The sequence below is a fragment of the Plasmodium chabaudi genome, assembly GCF_900002335.3.
Source record: "Plasmodium chabaudi chabaudi strain AS genome assembly, chromosome: 14".
Lineage (NCBI taxonomy): Eukaryota > Apicomplexa > Aconoidasida > Haemosporida > Plasmodiidae > Plasmodium > Plasmodium chabaudi.
The window spans coordinates 1643628-1666036 of record NC_030114.2 but is presented as its reverse complement, the minus strand read 5'-3'; the positions used below and the strand labels follow the sequence as shown (position 1 = coordinate 1666036).

At 24.0% G+C, this 22409-nt stretch overlaps 5 protein-coding genes across 5 annotated transcripts; 2 read left to right on the top strand and 3 right to left on the bottom strand.

Moving 5' to 3' along the window:
- Positions 1–394: 394 nt before the first annotated feature.
- Positions 395–7726, top strand: PCHAS_1445700 (WD repeat-containing protein, putative; the record flags this gene model as incomplete). Its single annotated transcript, XM_729963.2, has 1 exon — positions 395–7726. The coding sequence occupies one exon, from the start codon at positions 395–397 to the stop codon at positions 7724–7726; it is 7332 nt and encodes a 2443-aa protein (XP_735056.2).
- Positions 7727–7844: 118 nt separating this feature from the next.
- Positions 7845–10999, bottom strand: PCHAS_1445600 (conserved Plasmodium protein, unknown function; the record flags this gene model as incomplete). Its single annotated transcript, XM_016799751.1, has 2 exons — positions 7845–8062; positions 8194–10999. The coding sequence occupies 2 exons, from the start codon at positions 10997–10999 to the stop codon at positions 7845–7847; spliced, it is 3024 nt and encodes a 1007-aa protein (XP_016655000.1).
- A 2814-nt stretch (positions 11000–13813) lies between these two features.
- PCHAS_1445500 (merozoite surface protein 9, putative) lies at positions 13814–15613 on the top strand (the record flags this gene model as incomplete). Its single annotated transcript, XM_016799750.1, has 1 exon — positions 13814–15613. The coding sequence occupies one exon, from the start codon at positions 13814–13816 to the stop codon at positions 15611–15613; it is 1800 nt and encodes a 599-aa protein (XP_016654999.1).
- A 362-nt stretch (positions 15614–15975) lies between these two features.
- On the bottom strand, positions 15976–17452 carry PCHAS_1445400 (RNA pseudouridylate synthase, putative; the record flags this gene model as incomplete). Its single annotated transcript, XM_738444.2, has 3 exons — positions 15976–17034; positions 17168–17258; positions 17424–17452. 3 exons carry the CDS (start codon positions 17450–17452, stop codon positions 15976–15978), a joined length of 1179 nt encoding a protein of 392 aa, XP_743537.2.
- Positions 17453–18752: 1300 nt separating this feature from the next.
- PCHAS_1445300 (conserved Plasmodium protein, unknown function) lies at positions 18753–21976 on the bottom strand (the record flags this gene model as incomplete). The annotated part of the gene is made up of 2 exons (XM_016799749.1): positions 18753–21821; positions 21962–21976. The coding sequence occupies 2 exons, from the start codon at positions 21974–21976 to the stop codon at positions 18753–18755; spliced, it is 3084 nt and encodes a 1027-aa protein (XP_016654998.1).
- Between the last annotated feature and the right edge of the window lie 433 nt (positions 21977–22409).

The following is a 22409-nucleotide window of genomic DNA, read 5'->3' as shown; positions in this document are numbered from 1 at the left end:
TTTTTTCTTTTTCTTTTTCTTTATTTTTAATTTATTTTAAAAAAACAATTTAGGTGAAATTTAAATTTAATGCAATTTTTTTTATGTCAAGCTTGTAAAAGTTTGTTTCTTTATTTTTTAGAATGATGCTTATCCAAAGGGTACAATATGACACTTAATGGATATATGTATGTATAATAAAAAATATAATGTAAATGGGGAATTGAATGAAATTCTTTACATATTAAACAGGGTGTACACATGTTTTATTCCTCATGATCATACCATAAGATATGTAATATAAACAGAACTTAATCAGTATTATATATTTTTTTTTTGATAATTTACTTAGTTGTTTCGCTAAGTATTAAATTTACTAAAAAAAAAATTCAAAACCTTTTTACTTATTCCCAAAATGTATATTGAAAAGTTAAACTTGAGTTCAGAAAATGCGAAAATAACCAGTTTAGATTTTCAGCCTAATACTGACTTAAATAGACTAGCTATTTCAAGCTTGCACCAAATAAAAATATATAATATTCCACATTATGATGTAAATACAAAAAATAAGTTAAAAATTGATTTGTTATTTGTAAGTAATGATCATAATTTAGTTTATATTAATACGATACGATGGAGTTATAATGGGAAATTTTTGGCTAGCTGTGATAGTGGGGGTACGTTAGTTTGTTATGAACTGGACATAAATAAAAATAATATTAAAAAACATAATGAAGATATAAAAAATAGTTACACAAAATCAGGTAATAACCCATTTGCACAAACAAATAATAATAAAGAAGAATGGAAAATGAGTAAATGCATAAAAATACATGAGAATGGAGAAATTTTTGATTTATCATGGTCACGCGATAATGAACATGTTGTGTGTGGGGTTTCAAACGGAATAGTTTATATATTTAATTTAATAAAATCATATGTATCGCATAAACTTTTTGTAAAAGGAACTACTGAAAATATAAAAGGGGTTTCCTTTCATCCAACAAATAATTTAATATTTGCTCAAAGTAGTGATAATATTATGTGCATATGGAAAAAGGTAAATATTTATTCTGATCAAAATAGTATGGATATGATACATCAACAAAAAGGATGTTTTGATATAAATGAAAATAAAAATAATCAAACTTATGAATCTGGAAATTTAAAAAATGATTTTTCATCTTCACAAGGAATAATGGGAAGAGAATATTTTGAATATGTATATGAAGAAAATATGAATAAAAAATATAAAAATATTGATACTCCAACTATTCGTCATATTTATTTTGATAACTTTGGGAAATATGCAAGTATTACACACATACCTAATAATGGTAGAAATTGTGGCATCTTACTTAAAGTAAAAAATCAAAATGATCAGTATATAAATAAAAAAAAAATATACATGGATGGACATGGAAGCTGTATGCGAGTTGCTAAGATCGGTCAAAAAATATTTGTAGATATGAGAAAAAAAAAATTATATAGTTTATATTGTCAATGTAGTGATAATGGTGTAATATCTTTATGGAAAATTTTTTTAAAAAGAATCGAAAAGCCTTATACTTTAAAAAATAAAAAAAACGAAAAAAAAAAACGTGATAAAATTGGATTAGAAAAAGCGAAAATGGGTAGTAATAATAACATAAATATTTCTAAAGAAAAAAAAAATAAAGTAAATAAATATGCACAATGTTTTTTAATTCTTCAAAATTTATTGGAAGAACAAACATGTGCTGTTGACTTAAGTTGGTCTGATAAACATAACCAATTAATAATTGGAGGATCCAATGGATCTGTTTATATTGTACAAATTGATATTAGCAAATTAAATTTGGAACCCTTTTACCATAAAGAATATGTACAAATAAATGAAATATTTGTTAGGCATAAACGAGATGAAAAAATAAGGATAGAGGATGAAAAATTAATTATAAAAAATAAAGCAATTAGAGATAAAATCGTAGGAGATAAACTTTTTGATAAAATTGTCCAGAGAAGTTTTGAAAAAAATGCAGATCGAATTGATGGAAAAAAAACTATAGAAAATACTGGAGAAAAAAAAGTTAAAAATAGATTAACACCAAAAATTAAATATTTATATGATGAATATGGAAATATAATTGAAAATTCGAAATCACATGAAGTTATTCATATTTTAAAATGTACAATACATCCCTTAAATGATGACATAAATAAATATTGTGATTTTTCTTTCTTATCATTTAATAAAAAGGATAACATAAATATTTTTTCAAATTCCAAAAAGCACACAAACTATTTAACTAACAAAATGAAACAATACAATTCAGATAACTTTGCCAATCCTCACTTATCCAGCTTTTCTTCCTTCTTAAATGATTTTTTATATGTAATTATTAGTTCTATTTATACTATTCTTCAAAATTGTGACTATATTTGGAATATTATAAAAAAAGGAATAGCCCATACCTTACACACTCAGATCAGTTCCTTCACTACTGCCCCAATTCCCAGTTTGTTCCTTCGAAGTGTTTTCTATAAAAAAGAAGTTTTTCTTAAAAATTTTATACCAAATGAATGGTCCCCATTCTTTAACAATATTTGTACTTTTTTCCAATTCAATGAAATACTTCAAGATGGACGAAAACATTTCCGAAGGTGTTCCTATGACACTGATGATGCCAGTAGAGATACAGGAGCTAATGGAGGGGAAAGTAAAGACCGAAGTGACAATGGGAATAGAGGAGAAAACAATGGAAATCAAAACGGAGAACCACGAAATAGTAATAGTGGTATTGGTGGAAATGGTGGGGATGGAGATGAAGAAAAAAATCGAAACGAAAAAAATACAAACGAACCGGATGAATATTCAAATGAAGATAATAAAAATAATAAAGTAACAAATAATAATAATACGGATTGTAAAAAAGTCGAAAAAATGAGTAGCAATACAAATAAAAAAGTAAGAAAAAATAATAAAAATAATACCGATAAACAAGGAAATAACAAAGGGGTAGAAAATAATAATAGTAAAAAAAAAAATTGCACACTTATAAATAAAAATAAGTTAATTAATAGTGAAGATAATATAATTAAAAATTATAATGAAATAATAAATTTACAAAGTTATGTAATACCATCAAACAATGATCAAATATTTGCAAGTTCAAATAGCCAAATTAATACAAAAATGATAGAAATTATAAAAAATAGTAAAAATTCTGAAAACATTAAAGATATTGATAATGATATTTTCAATATTTATAAAAACGAAAATGATAAATATAATGGAACCACTTCAATTGATCATACCAATTATATAAATAAATATTATGAAGGCACTAATAATTTATCCCATCATATAAATTCTATATCAATTAATATGAACAATGATCCAAGTAAGGTTTTGGAGAATTTAAATAATCTGAGTGATAATAAAATCACAAAGTTTATTAAAAATATATCTCCTAATAAAAAAGAAAAGAAAGAATCAAAAAAAGAAAAAAAAAAAGTGAAAAAACAAGAGGCACAAAATTTAGGTGGAGAAAAAACGGAAGGAACAAAACAGAAAAAGAGTGAAGGGAAAAAAGAAAAAAAAAATGAAGGCAAAAAAAATAATAAAAAAGATTCGAATAAAGTAATTAAAGGGGGTGCAGAAATGGGTAACGAAGGTAAAGTTGTTAAAGGAGGAAAAATGGGTAAAGAGGCTAAGGAAGCCAAAACTACGAAAGCGAATAAAGGGGTTAAGGATTCAAATGAGACAGCCAAATCCATTGAGATAGTTGCAGAAATAACACTGAATCAGATAACCGAACCGAACGACGAAAATGCTCCAAACGAAAATAATGAAAATAACGAAACAAACGATCAAAATGACCAAACACAAACAGACACACAAAATGCCCCAAATGAATCAAACGAGCCAAATGAACCAAATGAGTCAAACGAGCCTAACGAACCCAACGAGCCAAATGCCCCTAATGAATCAAACGAACCAAATGAACCCACTGAACCCAATGATCCTAATGACCCTAATGAGCCAACTGAAGAAAATAACAGCACCTCGAAAAAGAAGGAAACAAGTAAGAGCCAGAAAAGAAATTCCAACAAAGGAACAAAAAGAAAATCTGCAAAAAATAATAAAAAAGATGAAAATGGAAATAATTCTGATATAGAATGGGAAAACTTTAATCCGCATGCTGAATTGTTTTGTCCAATTATAAGAAAAGAAGATAATGAAGAAGAAGTAGGATATATGACATATAGTTCACCTGTTAAGTTTGGAAAAGAAACTAATGATTCAAATGATTTGAATAAACAAAATAAAAATAAAAAAAGAAAAAGCGTAGATAATATAAATAAAAAGAAAAGTAAAAACAGTATTGAATTCTTATCATTTAATGATACAAATGAAAATGGTGATAATGAATGTTTGGATAAAATTATGAAATATAACAAATATGAAGAAGGAGAAAAACGAAATAGCAAAATAAAAAACGAAAATAGCATCTTTAAAACAGAAGAAACATTTGATAATACAAAAAATAAAGAATATGAAGAAGATGATGATACTGTAGAAAATGTTTTAAAAAAAAATAGTAAAAGGATGTATGAAAATATGTATAACTCTAGTAGTGTAATTGACAAACAAAATTATAATTTAAAAAATGCACACAATAATTTGAATTCTTCAAATAAATATACAGGAGAAAAATTCATGAAGCGTGAAGCAAAAAATAGTAGCCTTAATAATAGCACAAGCAATATATTTGGACGAAATGATTACCCTAATGAATTTGAAGCATTCGAAATAGGAAAAGAAAAAAAAAAAAATAATAATAACATATATTTAGATAATTATGAACTATCACAAAGAAATTTAAACAACAAAATGAGCCCTGATTATTATAATCATAATTCTCATTCCCATTTAGATAAATATTCTTCAGTTGAAAATGGGCAAGATGAGACAAACAATTATCACACAAAAAAATTCAGATCAAATGAAAACGAAAACTATAAATATCATCAATCTTATTTAAAACGAGAACATAATACAAATTTAAATTTAATTGATATTAAAAAAGAGGAGTTTGAAAATGGAAGTAGTATGTATAGTCAAGAAGAATATAATGATCCAACGGAAAGATATGGATATAATTCCAACGAATTTGATAAATATAAGGAAATGAATTTTAAAAATAAAAAAAGAAAAGCTTATAATAAAATGATAAATGGGAATACGGATAATTTTGATATACATAATGTGTATGGATCAAATAATATCGATTTTATACGTACTAAGAAATATAATGATAAAATGAATTATATTTCAAAAGGTTATAATAAAAGAAGTAACAAAAAAATCAGAATAAAAAATAATGAAGATATTGAAACAGTTTATGAAAGCAATCAATATATTTTGGATGACATGTACAGTAATGATGATATTATATATAGCAATCATGGTGAAAAAAAAAAAAAAATGAAATATATACACATTACTAATGATGTTCAATATGAAAAATATAAAAATAAAGTAATCATTTTTGATAATAGAAAAGAGAATTGTTTAATTTGTTGTATGTGTAATAATAATAATAATTTAGGAGAAAAAAAAAATTATTATTTATTATGGGAAGATGAAATATCAGGAAAAAATATCAAATACACAATTAATGATAATTATATATTTATAATAAGTTATAAGTTCAATATTTTTCTATTTAATATTTTTAGTATAAACAGTAAATTACTTATTCATGATTATGTATTACCAGTTAAATATATTGCCGATTTTGTTATAATTAAAAGTTTTAATATTGATGGAAATATTTACACATTCTTTTATATACATGATAAAAAATATTATTATATTTATCAATTGTTAAACTATTCAAGTCTTTTCTTATTATATTCATTTGAAATATCAATGCTCAATTCTCATGTTGAATCCATAAATATCAACATTGTGGAGAAGTTACAAAACGAAGCCATCTTAAGCAAAAGTTCCAAGAAATGTTTTAAAAAATACAAAAAACTATTCAAAAATAGAAACAAAAAGGGTTCCATTGATGAAAAGAAAATAAAAGAAAATCGAGAAGAAAACGAAAGCAGCGAAGTGGAAAATGATAAACCTACCAACAGCGAAACAGAACAAACAAAAGTAACGGTAATAAATAAAAAACGAAAAGAAAAAAATGAAAAAGATAAAGAAAAGGATCTATCTTTGAAGGAACTAATACATAGTATTACATTTTATGAAAAATTAAAAATTGGAAATAAATCAAATGTAAAACAACATAAAAAATGTAATGGTTTTTTTTCAAAAAAATCGATAAAAAAAGGAAAACATCAATACAATATGTCCTATTTCCATCCAGGGGGTTCCAATAAATTATTAACTCGTATACCAAATAAAATACAAAATTTTTCAAGTCAAAAAGAAAAAAAAACAAAAGATACTACAAACAAAGAAAAAACAAAAAAAAACTATTTTGATATATTTTCAAATAATATACACGGAAACGATTTATTGTATGATTATATATATAGGAAAGAAAATTTTTATTATAGCTATATGTGTATATATATTTTTTTAAAAAATGGAATGATATATCTCTTACGAAGGAATCTAATGAAAACAGAAGTAACAAATGAAAACCATCTTCCTGATGCATATCCATCTGAGGTAATATCAATGAGACCACATATGTTTGAACAAAATGGGATAACTTTAATATCTCGATTGGATAATATTTATTACAATAAATCGCTATATTGTGATATAGATCTTTTATATAATAGTAAGAATGATTGTTCGGACGGAATACATAATAAAGCAATTTTAGGAACTACTAACACATTAAATAGATGCTTAGCAAATGAATATTTCAATGAAAGTAAAAATTTAATTATGTTCGATAACTTAATGTATATACAACAAAAAGGAATGAAAAACTTTTCATCACAAAATAAAATATTTAATATATATGATTTTGATATTAGCAAATTAATGGAATCTGAAGATGTTGTTGAAGAACATGAAACTGTAGGACATTATTTTGACGCCGTTGTAAAGGAAGAAAAAGTTAATACCGATGATGATGATGATAATATAAATAAATATGACAAAATAGAAAGTAACAAAAATAACTTCGTTTCACAAAATAGGCATATTAAAAAAGAGTTAAACATAGTGAGTGATGATTTTCTTCGTGCTATGAATATTTCAGAAGTATTCAAAAAAAATGAAAATAATTCAACTTCCCATATAGATACAAATATTTATATAAAAACTATAAAATATTTAGAAAATCAAATGAAATATAGTATATTAATTATGAACAAAAAATCATTTTTAAATTATTTATATGCCTATTTTAGCTTTTTAGTAGAATATTTAGATATTACAAGGATTCAACAAAACTTTCAATATTTTATGAAAATAACTTTATTTCATTTAAAAAAATATATTTCAAATTTTGTATTTTTCAATATTGATCAAGATACAAATCATGAACCATATTGGTTAGATACAAATGCATTATTATGCATGAATATTCATTTTTTCTTTTTATCTTTGTTCTTATATTATAATTTTCTATTACCTATATATAAAATTTTACGACAAAAAAAAAAAAAAAATACACACATTCATAAATATCATTCTTTTTTTCGTTTTATAAAAGAAATGCATAAATGTATGGTCCAAATTGATACTGTTTTTCAACGAGCCTTTCATCGATCATTATCTTTGTAGGCTCAATCCATACAAATGACTCATACACACATACATATATGTGCATATGCTATATTATTATTTATTTTTTTGTTATTAAAACTTTTTTTTTGTTTTCAAAAAAACTAAAGCCATTTTGTCATAATATATCGACATCTACCTTATCAGAGTTACTTAATATTTCACTTTCTGATGGCTCCTTTTGAACAAATGGATCATCATCAATAGTAACTTTATATAATTCCAATTTCTTTAAAAAGTTTGAATGAATTTTTTGCACTTTTTCGGGGTCCATCATCAATTTTTTGTGTTCCTCAGGGGTTTTTTCCCAAATGTTGGGATTTAAATATTCCAAACCTGCAAATTGAACAAATTTATGAAATATTAGCAAAAGGTGGATATATTCATTTTTATGAACAATGCTACTTTTTTTATTTTTTTATAAAACGGTGTAATAAATAGTTTTTTAAACTTTTCATTTTGTGTACCTGGGGCGGGTTTCAAATCCTTGTATCCCTCTGAATCAGTCAACTGATTATAAATAGAAGTAAACCGATTTTCTAAGGAAGTATATTCATCTGCATACTCCTTAATGATCCTTTCTGATTCCTGATGTATTGTTATATCATCATGAATTACTGAACTACCTTTTCGTAATTTTTCAATAGCTATTTCCATATTTATTAAAGCTCTTTTCATAATTCGAGGTTCTACTTTTTTATTCCACGAAAATGTTTTATCTATACCTGTTCCAAATAGTAATGCATTATTTTGTTTATCATAAAATAAGATTTTGGAATTTTCTTTTTTTAACCATATACCCTTTAAAAATCTCGGTAAATAATTTTGCCTTTTTAAAAAATCATCTTGTGTAGCTAGCGAAGTGTTAAAAATAGTAAAATCATAATTTTTTTCATCTTTAATTGTATATGCATCTTCAATAAATTCGCCAGGTGGTAATGATATATAAACAAAATCAGATAAATAATCTTTAAAAAATATATGATCAAAAAATTGTAAAGTATTATCTATTAATATTATATCCTTTTTCTTGGTTATATTTATATCTTTCTTATCCGAATTTAGTATATCATATAGGTTGCTATATTTATTCTTTAGATTCTGTTCGTTTTTATCTTTCTTTTTTGTATATAATATTTTGTTTCTTTCTACATTACATATATAATCAATATATTCGTTACTATAGTCTACTATTTTTATTTTATACCTTTTTTTATTTCCCTTTTGTTCATCAATATTATAACGAAGTGTGTTTTTATTGCTATTCTTCTCCTTTCCAATCTGAGTTGCCTCATCAGATCTTTCTTTCGAACAAAGAATATCTTTATTTGTATATTTCAATTTAATATATGTATCAAGAATATCAAAATCCACCTTTTCGTGATCCTTTAACGGTTTTTCCAATAAACTTCGATTTTCTAAAAATTCAGGTTTATCTTCTAAACTTTCACTTGGATTTAATTTTGTATCAATTTTATATTTATAATTTAAATAGGATTGAGGTTTTGGCATATATCCTTCTGAATATTGCACATGTGGAGCAACTTCTCGAACTTCCGATAAGAAAATGCTATCAAAAAAACAGCATCTTGTGTATGGATCTTTTTCGAGAAACTCACGAGCCTCTTCTTCATCTTTGCAATTAATTATACTTAACTCTGCTAAACAGTTAGATCCAAACTTTTCAAAAGAAGTATCGTCAGATGTATCACTATCTTTGTTATCTCCTTTTTCATTTAACTGGTTATCCTCATATTTTACATCTTTTATAGCAAAGTTATTTTTATCAATTTCTACACTTTTGCATTTATCAAAAATTTTATACTCTTCATGAAATTTGTTTAAAATATTTTTCGTTTGCTTATCTGTCATTGGCAAATATTGGTATGTAGATAAAAATAAATCTTTTAAGTTGTCTTTAGGAACCTTTTTTAATGTACCTAGTTTAAAGATCATGCTTGATGTTATATAAAATCTCATATGCTTTTCATAAAGTTCATTAATATCTTTTAATTTATCTTGGTTGAAAAATTTTACAAGCAAATAATTTTTTTGTATAAATAAGTTTGGAAAATTGCCAATTAAAAAATGATCATTATTGTTTTCATATGAATATAAATATAACTCTTCACATAACCCAAGTTTTATATATGGGTTGGATTTCATAAACATTTTAGCATAGTGTAAATTTAAGGATGTAAAAAAAAGTAAATTACCATATACATTATTATTTTTTTTTAAATTAAATAACATCAACATTTTTGATGTGTTTTGATATATCCTTGTTGATAATCTCACCCATGCTAAAAATTCTAATGCATATTTATGGCGTATATTTATATTAAATTTATTGTATATCTTTTGTTCTTCATCATTTTCATAGTTATATTTTTTATCAAAAAAAAGACATACATAAACTTTCCAATTAACTGGAACAGAAGGGTATTGTAAGTCTTCTTCTCTTATATTTCTTTCTAAGTTTTCAATTTTGTTACTTTCATACATTTTTCGAAAATTTGTTATTGACCCTGTATTATTGCTATTCCTTCGAATATTAGTATTACTATTAGTGTCATTATTATATATAGGCAAATATTGGTAATATTTATTTACATTTTCAGAATTAAAATCCTGATCATCAAATCTTTTTCCATATGCATAATATTTTTTTCTTTTTGTTTCTTCACTTAAATCATCTTTATCAAAATTGTCTTCATCATAATCATAATTATCGCTACTAGAACCTATTAATGGATCAAAATAATTATCTTTAATATCATTTTCTATACACCCACTTAAACTTTCTTCCAATTCAGGGTCTATTGGCTGTTCTTCTTCTCCATAATTCAAGTTATAAACATGGGTTTCCCTTTTTATTTTGGATTTTTTCTTTTTAGCGGAGCTAGCCAAATTGTTAAAAACAAAAAAAATTGTTTTTTTTTTTTGTTTTAGCTCATTGCTATTATTATGGCCATAATGGCTGTTCCGATTATAGAGACCCTTGTAATCATATTTAACTGTTTTAGTTTTTTTATCATCTCTAAAAAATTTCTTATTCCCAATACTTTTTACAACATTAATATCTTCATTGTTTCCTATAATATAGGGTAAATATACCTTTCTTATATTTTTAAGCAAGCCATTTTGTTTACAACTTTTCCGAAAATTGGTAGTTACACTATTGGACTCCTTTTGGAGTAAATTTATCGAAGTTACAATTTCCCATTTTATTAAAAACACAATGAAAAAAAGAAATATAACCAATTTAAGCATGTTCTCACATTTTAACTGTAATCAAAAATCACAAAATACATTTATGTTTCATATTTTCAACTATTTTTCTCTTCACTTGTTGTAAAACATTGTATTTTTTGTATTTATTTTCATTAAGAGCATACATATTATTATATATAACAAAATTCCGAAGTGTGCTTATGTACACATATAAATAAATATAATCATGTGCCAATTCTGTCAACACATTTTTTCATTCAAGTATTTTCATTTATAGAAGAACTATGATAATTTCTTAAAATGAAAAGGAAACAATAAAAGTAGAATAAATACTTTTCAGTAACATATAAACACTAAACAATAAAAATACTAAACAAAAAATGCTATACCAAAGTAAATAAAATAAAGTGAAAAAATCGAATCAAAATGGATAAAACATAATACAGTAAAATAAAAAAATCCCATAGTTCTGAAGATGTATATTTTTGAAAATAGGAATATATACAATTCTAAAAATGGAAATATGTATTCAATTACATAAGCACAGATGTATGCATATTAAAATTTATTATAACTAAGAAACGAGAAATACCATATCATAAGTAAAAAGAAACAATTCCTTTATCATTCTATTCATACTCTAATCAATATGTATTGATTTTTTCTATATTTAGAAAACGAAAATAAAAAATAGGAAACTTTATTATATTTAAAAAAAATAAACTAAAATAGGATATCATAGTGGAAATAATATATTTCACCCTTATAATAGGTTACATAAAATGAGTGTGACACATATTCACAAGCATATATATGTATTTATATGCTTAAAGCTTAAGAATAGAATGATGAAAATACTAGTATAACATTTTAATATACTCCATGAAAATACATAACCGGAAAATTGCTGACCTTGAATTTCATTTTTGAAATCAGCCGTAAAATAACCTTTGAAAATGCATATGTATAGATAGAGTTAGCCAAAAAATACAACATGAATTGTGATTATAGATAAATAATATAATGCTCCTTATAAATATAACTGATATTTGGTTTCAATGAATATAAGTTGTACAATTTTAGTCACCAATTGTTTTACTATTTATGCCTATTCCTATTTCTGCTAATATATATACTTATTTATCTAAAATAGCTATACGTATTAGATAAAGTGCTCGATTTGTTACTCCTACCTGACTTAGTATAAAATGCATCTTTTATTGAGTAACACTAAGGAACCAAATAAGAAAATATAACATAAAACCTTTTATTTTCCAAAAAATGTATATTTATATATCCTCATATACATAAGGTTAATAAGTATGTAATCAATTTGAAAATAAAATAGTTTAGGTTTAAAACTGTGTGTATGATATTTATCTGAAAATTGCTAAGGTCATAATAGTGATCATATAATTATTCATATTACATTTTTGTTTATGTTTTTATTTTTTTTTTTTGAAACTAACAAATATCCCTTAGCAACTATTTACAATAATAAACATTCTTTATTTATTTTATAAACTGAACTTAAATATTAGATAAAAAAAAATTATATATATGAGTTGGTATGCTTTCGAATTTGTTTACATCTAAATTGATACAATAAAATAGTTAAAAATATTCTTAAAAAATAAGTCAACGAAAATAATGAAAAGAGTAAACCCCAAATAGGAATAAAATAATATATTACAACCTTAACCCATTAATGACAAAATAAGAATACTAAATAAATGTGTGTACTAACATTTGCTAGGCAGTAAAAGCGCATTATTCATATGTATTGTACATTAAATATGCATATATTACAGTATTTATATTTTATATAATAAGGAATGTAAAACTATAAAAGTATGTATATAATGTAAAGAGTGGCTATTCCCATCTCAAAGGTATATGCTTAGTATTCCTGGGAATTTTCTTATTATTTTTATTTAATATACTTATTTTGGATATTATTAAAGAGAAAAAAAGTAAAAAAAAAAAAATATAAAGTGCATTAAAACCGTTTCTCTTTCACTGCCTTAACAATAAATATATTATGAATTTCCGTTTTGAGTTAAAAAAGGAAAATAAAAACTAAATAGCTAGAAAAATTAAACTAGACATTTTTATTATATTTTTTAATTATTTTTTTTATTGTTGCAATTAGTAAAAATAATAACAAAATAAAAACCGTTTAAGCCGTTGTCTTACATTAGAATCCATGCTTTAATGCACATCTAATATTATTTTATATTTAAATATTTTTTTGTGCATTATATATTATTATATCCTTACACGCATTTAGAAAATTTCATATACACACATATGATATACGGATAAGTAAGCAATTATGTAGCGTTTTGATCTAATATTTTTTTTGAAATATGCTCAAATTAACAAAAACGGCAATATGTATACTCGGAACTAAAAAAAAAATATATTAATTTTATTTCCATTTATTTAAATTTTTATTCATAAATCGGTTATATACACACATTGGTTTATTATATACATATATATTTTGTTATTGTTGATATGTTTTTTTACAACGAGTTGGAATCAAATTTTTAAGTAATTGTATCATAATTTTTATATTGTCTTTTTAATCGATTTAATTAAAACTTGGTATATCGAATCGTAAAAAGGTAAGAATCGAAAGACAAAAATATTTGTAATGAATCAAAGATACAATATACTCTCCGTCAACTTGTTTTTTATTGAGTTAAAATTTTTTTTTGTTAATATGAAAAGTTTGTATTGACTAGTAAGTGTATATGAATATATTATGTGTGTGTAAATAATAGCTTGAATATTTTTTTTTTTTCAGCTAGCTATATAAAACAAACCACTATTTTTTATTAAGAAAAAATGAAGGCTGGAATCGTGGCATTCCCTTTACTTATGATTGCTCTTGGAAGCAAGTCTGCTGATGCTTTTAAAGCAAAGACTTTGGAAACAAAAATTAATTATGGTATTCTAAATAATTATGAAGAGTTAGTAAAAATAGCAAGATGCCAATATTGCTTAACAGCCCTCAAACCTGCTGAGGACGAAAAATGTGATACCATAATGAATGAATGTAAAAATATGTTAACCGACAAAGAATATGGATTTTTATTAAAAGCCATAACAGGTGATGATAAACCTAGTAAATCTCCATATATTAGTGGAAAGCATAGTAATACATTAAGAAAAATTATTAAAGTTTTAGAAGCACAATCAAAAAATATTGAATCATTAAAAACTACTGTACATAATATTAAAAAAAAAGGTGTCTCAAAATTAAAAGCTAGTGGTGCCAATAATCCAGAATTAGCTAAATTAAACACAAGCATCCAAAATATAAAAAAAGGTTTCCAATTTTTAAGTGATAACTACAACATAATTAATAAACACATTAACATACCAAATAATGATATGAACCAAATTTATAGCAAAATATTAAACTCAAACGCTTTTGGTGAATTATCAGCATCACCAGAAAAAACAGATTCCACAGAAGAATCAAGTGAAGGTATCAATGATATTATAAAATCAAGTTTCCAAGACATTTTTGAAGAAGGAGAAAATATAATGAATGTAGTTAAAACTGTTTTAGTACAAGAAAGTGATGAAATTGGAAACGATTTAGCAGGATTAATTGAAAAAGGAAAAGAAATCGGAGAACAATTTGTAGGTATTGAAGGATTATTATCTCCAAAAAATGGATTATTTAGTGCTGGTTTACCATCATTAGATAAATTATACAGCTTAACAACTAACTTATCATCTTATGAAGAATTGTTAATTAAGCTTAAGGATGTAGTATTATCCAAATTAAAAGATATTTTATTAAGATTGTTATATAAATCATATATAGCATACAGAAAAAATAAAGCACTCGAATTAGGAGAAGAAGAAGTACCAATAGTTAGCGAAGATGAATATTTAAATGAGTTGAAAAAAGGTGTATTACAATTAACTATGAAATTATTATATAGCAAAGTCAAAAGATTATTAACTAAAATTAAAAACAAAATCTTCAAAAAGAATAAAGGAATTGTCCCTGAACCATTACCAGTTGAAGTTCCAGAATATAACTTTGGTGATGACGATAAGGTTATTGTTGATGGTGCATCTGCTTCATCCAATAAATCTTCACCACATATGAAATTATTCAGAGGTACTCCATCTCCAGAAAAAGCCATATTATCTAGCATCGATAAGATGATTAATGAAATCGATTTATACGAACAAGTATTATCTACTGATAAATCTACTGATGCTGAATATGACGACACATTAGCAATTGCCGAAGGTATGGATGAAACCGAATCTGATGAAGCTGAATTATCAAATGAACATGTACAAAAAATTATCAATGAAAACATTGCCATAGATGCTATCAACGATTTACTTAAAATCGATGAACCTGCAGTAGAGGATAATGCTTCACAAAATAAACCAGATAATGTAACCACTGATGTTGAAAAAGATGCTAATAATCTAATCAACAATTTAGAAACCTCTAGCAACATCATGAAAAAAATCGTTGGATATGTTATAAAAGAAAAATTATCTGATTTAGCAGAAGAATTATCAGACGATAAACTCGAAGATAAACCTGAAGCCCCAAAACCTTCAGACAATATAACCCCAGAAAATACTCCAGTTCCAACTCAAGCATAAGTACGTATTGATATGTAATTTATTTTAGATTGTATAAAGAAAAGAAACGATTCAAAGGAAATTATTTCTATCGTTTTTTATATCCTCATATTGTGTACCGTATTTTTCGTTTTCCGTACTATTTCTTAATGTTTAATACGTTTTTTGATATTATTTGCTTTGAAGCAAATATTAAATATTCATTCTTCATTAATTGTTTTTTATTTTTCGATTTTAAAAAGTAAGCATATATACAGTATACACGATTTTAAATAAACAAACACGAGAACGCATAGGTTTTTATTTTAAATTAAAATTTCATACGGTACAAAAAATAATTGAAAACAAAGTTGTATACACTTCTTTAGTGTATAGTAAATATGTTACTCCCGTACAACAGAGCCATTTAAATAATCCTTGATTTTAATACATTTATGGTGAGAATCCATTAATATGTTACCAGTAGGATGAGATAAAGTTAATTTATATTCATGCTTTGGTATAAGGTGATTAATAGTTGAATGTATTTTTAATGGCATAAGAAAATTTCCTGATAAATCAGAAGATTTATATGGTCCAAAAGAATATCTTTTACACTTTCTTATAGTCATATTATATTTTGAAAAAAGTAAATTTAAATGTGTTTGTGATTTTTCTACATATGTTAATTTAAGCCATTTATATAACAAATTTGGTTTTATTATTTTTAATTCTAAAGGACGAATATGTATATCATCTATTGTACAACCTTTTCTTAATAGTTCAACTTTTTCATTGGTTAATTCTTCTTGAGTTTTTATTAAATAAGTTGTCAATATGTTATTATTTATATCTTTTAATTTGTTTGCAAAATCACCATCATTTGTTAATAATATTATTCCTTCCATATCAGAATCGAGACTATTTACAATAATTAGATGCTCTGGTATATAATTTTCGATTTTATTTTTTTCTTCATATAATATATTTTTTTTTTTTATAAAATCAAAAAGATTAACATTAAGTTTAGATGCGTTTGTACTTATTACAATATTTTTATCATCACTTCGCATCTTTCTTTTGTTTATTCCTGTTTCTGTATAATTTGGAAAATACACACCTCGATCTATATTACTATTCTCGTTTCGACTTATCTTGTTAATATTATATAAGTCACTTTTATAAATTAATGCCTTGTTATTTTCCCCTTTTAATTTGTTCATATTTTCAGAGCATATTTGTAATCTATCATTTCCATCATTTAATAATATATGGTTTTTTTTTTTATTCATTAACTTTTTTTCTTCATATATATAATTTTGATCTGTATTACAAAACACATTTTTCGGCTTATATATTCCCCATAATTTTGTTGTTATATCTACATTTATTTCACACCCATTTACTTCGATTTTTGAATTGACATCAATCACAGTATTTTGCTTAACAATCTGGTTATCCACCTAAAGCAAAAGGAACACAAAAAGTAAAGTTATAAAAATTGTGTTCTTATTAGTATGCTAAGAAAAAAGAATATTCCCCTATACTTTTCAATGACATACAAAATGTGTCAAAATAAAGATATGCTAATTTTACCTTAACGTTTCCACTCCTTATCAATTCTTGGGCTTTGTTTCTCGAGACCACTGAAGATAGAGACAATATCTTTGAAAGCCTTAAAAATACGCTGAAAAATAAAAATAAAAATATGTGTAACATATCCATATGGGCAAATAACATGGGTGGGTGTCACACAAGCAAACCAGCTAATGGAACGAACACTATTCAATATAAATAAAATGAACATTAGTTTATATTCACAATATGTATTTACATTTTTATATATACATACGTTTTCTTTAGCTGAACAGAGGGAAACATATTTTGTTCGCATTTTATTTGCCGCTACTGGTACAAAGCAACATCATCTCTATTATAAAATAATATAGGCCTACTTCAAAAAAATACCAATCATTTTAAAGAAAGCATTCTCAATAAATTTGATAATTCTCTTTTATTTCCACACAGATTAACATTTATTTATAAGAAAGGTATTATATTATTATTAGCCTAAAATTCAAAATGTATAAATTTAATTTAACATAAAAAAAATGCATATATATATGTATATAGGCTTAATAAAAAATACGCCCTAAAAATTAAAATCAATGAAGTAGAACAATTTCAAATCTAAAAAAAATAAACATATGCATAAGCTACAAATATATATATTACATACATATTCTACAACAAATAAAATTTAGCCTAGTAATATAATAACCCGAATTTATTAAAATATAAATATACATATCATACAATTTTCCATAAAATATAAGTAATAAATAGTGATACTAAAATATGAGTGGTAATATTATACATATATAATAATAAGAAATGAAAATAATCCAAATATATATACTCCCATCACAGTCCTAAGTTTTTACTAGCTAAAATAGTTAACACTAATGATTATTATAATTTAAAAAAAAAATGTATATATTATGATTTGGTTGTATTGTTCAAATGAGAAAAGTTATAATATTATTCCATAAAATAATGATAAAGAATATTTACTTATTTTTAATATAACAATAATGTTTTATATATAACCATATATTATACATCAAATTGACACCTTTGAATTAGAAAAATTTTATTGGGTGTATGAAATAAAAGGAACATATTATAAAAAACAGGAAAAAAAACATAAAGATACACTACGTGTGTAAAACAAAATTCAAAGGTGTATTACAAAAAAAAAAAAAAGAAAGGATATAAAATGAAATAAAAGTTACGCTATTAATAAGGCATATTTTATCCCCATACGCATAACCTATATATATATTCATTATTTTGAAAAATGGTTTTCCAATTTTATGAGTTTCTTCACTTATACTTATAACATGTTTTGTTTCATCTTACAAAATTTGAATTATCTATATCCTATGAATAGTTATAAGAAAGTTTCATTTTTTAGTATTGCTTTGCATATGCATATGTTTCCTAATTAATAATATTTCCATATTATAACATTTTTATTAAGTTTCCACCATAATTTGATTAACTATTCAATAATGTCATTCTTTCATTTTGATTTCACATCCTTTTCGATTCCCATTCATACACATTCTATATAAACATGTGTTTGTGTCAAAACATAATTGAATATATGAATCGCTTTTTATTTCCAAACACTTTTATGTATCATATCTTCTTCTGATTCTTCTAAAATTACATTGAATTTATTTTTATACAATTTAAACAGGTAGTAATAATAATTTTTAATAATATTTTCTTTGTATTCATAAGGTATACTTTTTAGTTTCTTTTTTTTTTTTTTTTCCATACTATTTATATTATAATTGTTTTGTTCTATTAAATATGAACATACATAAATATTAAATAGCGCTTGTAAATATCTTGTTGATAACATATCCCATAATGCATTACGATTATAAGTACGATTTTTTTTTATATTGTTTTCATTTACTTTGTTTATACTATCTATCCTACTTTGTTTACATTCTTCATAAGTATATAAATCAGAGTTATCATTAAAAATAAAAAACATTTCATTAAATATATTATCTGTTTCTTTTGTTTTTATTTTTTCATCATCAGATGTGGAATACATATTTTTTCTTTCACCTTTTAAACCTATATTAGTGTTATTCTCTGTATATATGTGTGATTCGTTTTGTTCATCTATGTTTGTTGTGTTGTTTTCATTTATATTATTTTTAATGGATGTATCTTTGTCACCACTGTTCAAACATTCTATTCCCGCTTTGGTACCCTCGGGAAATTCATTTGTTTGAGCTTCTTCAATCTGACATGTTTTATTATCTTTCTCTTTACTTGAATATCCACAATTTAATAAAATATTTTTTTTCATAACTCCTTTTTTAAAAACATCTTGATCCAAATGGTTTTTAATTATGTCATGTAATTTATTTTGATTTTTATTGAGATTATAACTGTTAATAATTTTATAAAAATTCGCATAAGTTGATAAAGTGATATCTCTTTTTTTAATACACAATGGGCGTCGATCAAAAGCGAATGAATTTATTGCTTCACATAAATATATTTGAACTTCTTTATTTTTCATATTACTTTTATTATAATTATGATAAATACATTTATCATTACACATACTATCCTTTTTATTAACAATTTTTAAAATTTTATCGACAACCATATTTATATTCATATTATTAATAACTTCACTTCCATTACATATATTCGAAAAATAATTCTCAATATTATTTTCATCTCTTTGGCTAGTTAAATGAGAATTTTTTTTATTGACATGTGTATTAGTACCAAGCTTGAATCCAATCCTATGGTTTATATTCACAATTCTGCATATTTGAAGATTCATGTTTTTTGCTTCTTCTATTTCTTTTTCGCTTGGGCCATTTGGCCTCATTCCATTAAAAACATCATTCACATTATCGCTAACAATATTTTTTTCATTATTAACTTCCTCTTTATCAGAACAAGTGTTTCGAATTGTTTCGCATTTTTTATTGTCATTTTCGTTTAATGCTTTATTTTCACTTTCTTTTTCTCTCGATTGTGTCAAAAAAAAAACGATTGACAAATTAACATTCTTATTATAATTAATATAGTTAATAATGTTTTCTTGATTTTTCTTACTTTTCAAATTAAGTAGTGGTTTAAAAAAAGGTATAAACCCGTCATAATAAATATCATAAATTATTATGTTCTTAATATATTTATCCTGCTTTAAACAATAATATATAAAAAACTCATGTTCTAAATTTTTTGTACATATAGTTATAACATTTTTTTTATTATTATAATATATATCTGTATTTGAAGGAAGTTTTAAATTTGTACATACATAAGTCAAATTTTCAACTTTTCTATTTAAAATAACTATAATATAACTATATGGTACATATAATAATCCACAACATGAATTATTATTACATGTGTTCGATTTATTTGTTATAATTTTATATAAACATTTATAAAAATATGTTTTCAGCATATCTTCATCTTCCTCAGTTAAAGAAGTAATAGGTTCTTTCGCCATGTTTTCATTTTGTGGCACTTCATTTTGAGCACCACTATGATTATCACTATTTACTTTTTTCCCCCATGTGTGTGCACAATCATTTTTTATTTTATCGTAGCATTTCTCAAAAAAATATAATTCAAAAAATGCTTTTGCATAAAGTTTTAATTCAACTGCATAAGATGATACTTCTCCAATGGATATTTTGTTCATGCTGTTAATTTTGTTATTTTGATCTTCATTTGTAATATGATTATTCATTTCATCTTTTTTCATATTTATATCTTCTTCTTTCTTTATGTTATCACCTTTTTCAATTTGTATATCATCGTTAAAGGAACAATTGAAAAGGCAAGGATATTGTATATATAAATTTTGAAAATACCGTTCCTTTAAAATTTTATTAGTGCATTTACATACAGGTGGATTATAAAATAAATATACATTTTTATCATTTTTCTTGTACATATCATAAATATATTTAAACTGTTTTTCAAAGCATACCATATCTGGTGATACATTTGATATTTCACTTGTGTCAGAATGCCATGAAGAACTGGTACAATTATTTGATTCTGCTGTATCTGAAAAGTTGTTAATATTATTATTTAACAACTGTGTAGTATACAAAAAATTGGATGCTTCGGCTTCCTTTTTTATTATATCACTATTTATGTTGCTCAATAATTTATTATCATCTTTTATTTCTTCGCATGTGTTCAAATTTTTATTTTCGTTATCATCATGTAATAACTGTTCCTTTGACTCAATCGTAATATCATTTTTTTCCGCATTATTCGTTTCAGTACTTCCTCCACGCCTTTTTTTAATAGGCGCATTAATACTACTTGTATTAGCACATCTTTTATTTTTTAATTTTAAATTACTAGGGTTACTGTTCTTACTCTTATATTCAGATGACGAATCATTTGAATTAATCGTTTCGTTTTTTATTTTTTTATCTCTTTTTCCTTTTTTCCGTTCAGATATATTACATTTAAATTTCTTTTCCTTTTTATATATAGTATTTATAAAATTGTCATATCCCAAGAAAGTATTGAATTTATCATTCAAATAATAACTAAGTTTATTAGTACCTTTTATTTTACTTTTTCTTTTGTTAGTTAGATATTTTTTTTCAAATAATAATTTATCAATTATTAATTCTTGTCCTATTAAGAAGTTCGAAATATCGTTGGTGTTCTGTAATAAGAGTAAAATATTAAAATATGTAATTTTCGATCAATTATAAATGTGTGACATATATGTAGAAAACATGCATACGTATATTTCTTTATATATATAAAAGGTAATCCCTTTTGTTCTATTTTTATTTTTCCTACTTCGTACTTATCCATGTGATAAATCTGAAATACTATTCTTCGGATGAATGCATTTAAATATTTATATATATATTCTTTTCTAGCTATCTTTTTAATAATTTATTTCCAAGTTCCATGAGTTCTTATTTTCATCTTTTGTTAAAAATGATTTTTTTTATCAAAACATGCATCTAAAACTAAGGGGATTTTAAATAAAGTAAAAAAACAATATAAAACAAGGTTAAAAAGGGTATTTATAATAACGCTATGATACAATAACTCATATTATTCTATGATATGTTGTAAATCTTTATTATATAAAACTTTATTCAAATAATTTTTACCTAAATTTGATAAATAAAAAAATACTTAAAGCGATATTCACATATATATGTTTACATTCAGGTAGCACCTATTATAATAAAAAATATATATACTTTATATATGTACTTACATGATCGAAAAAAAA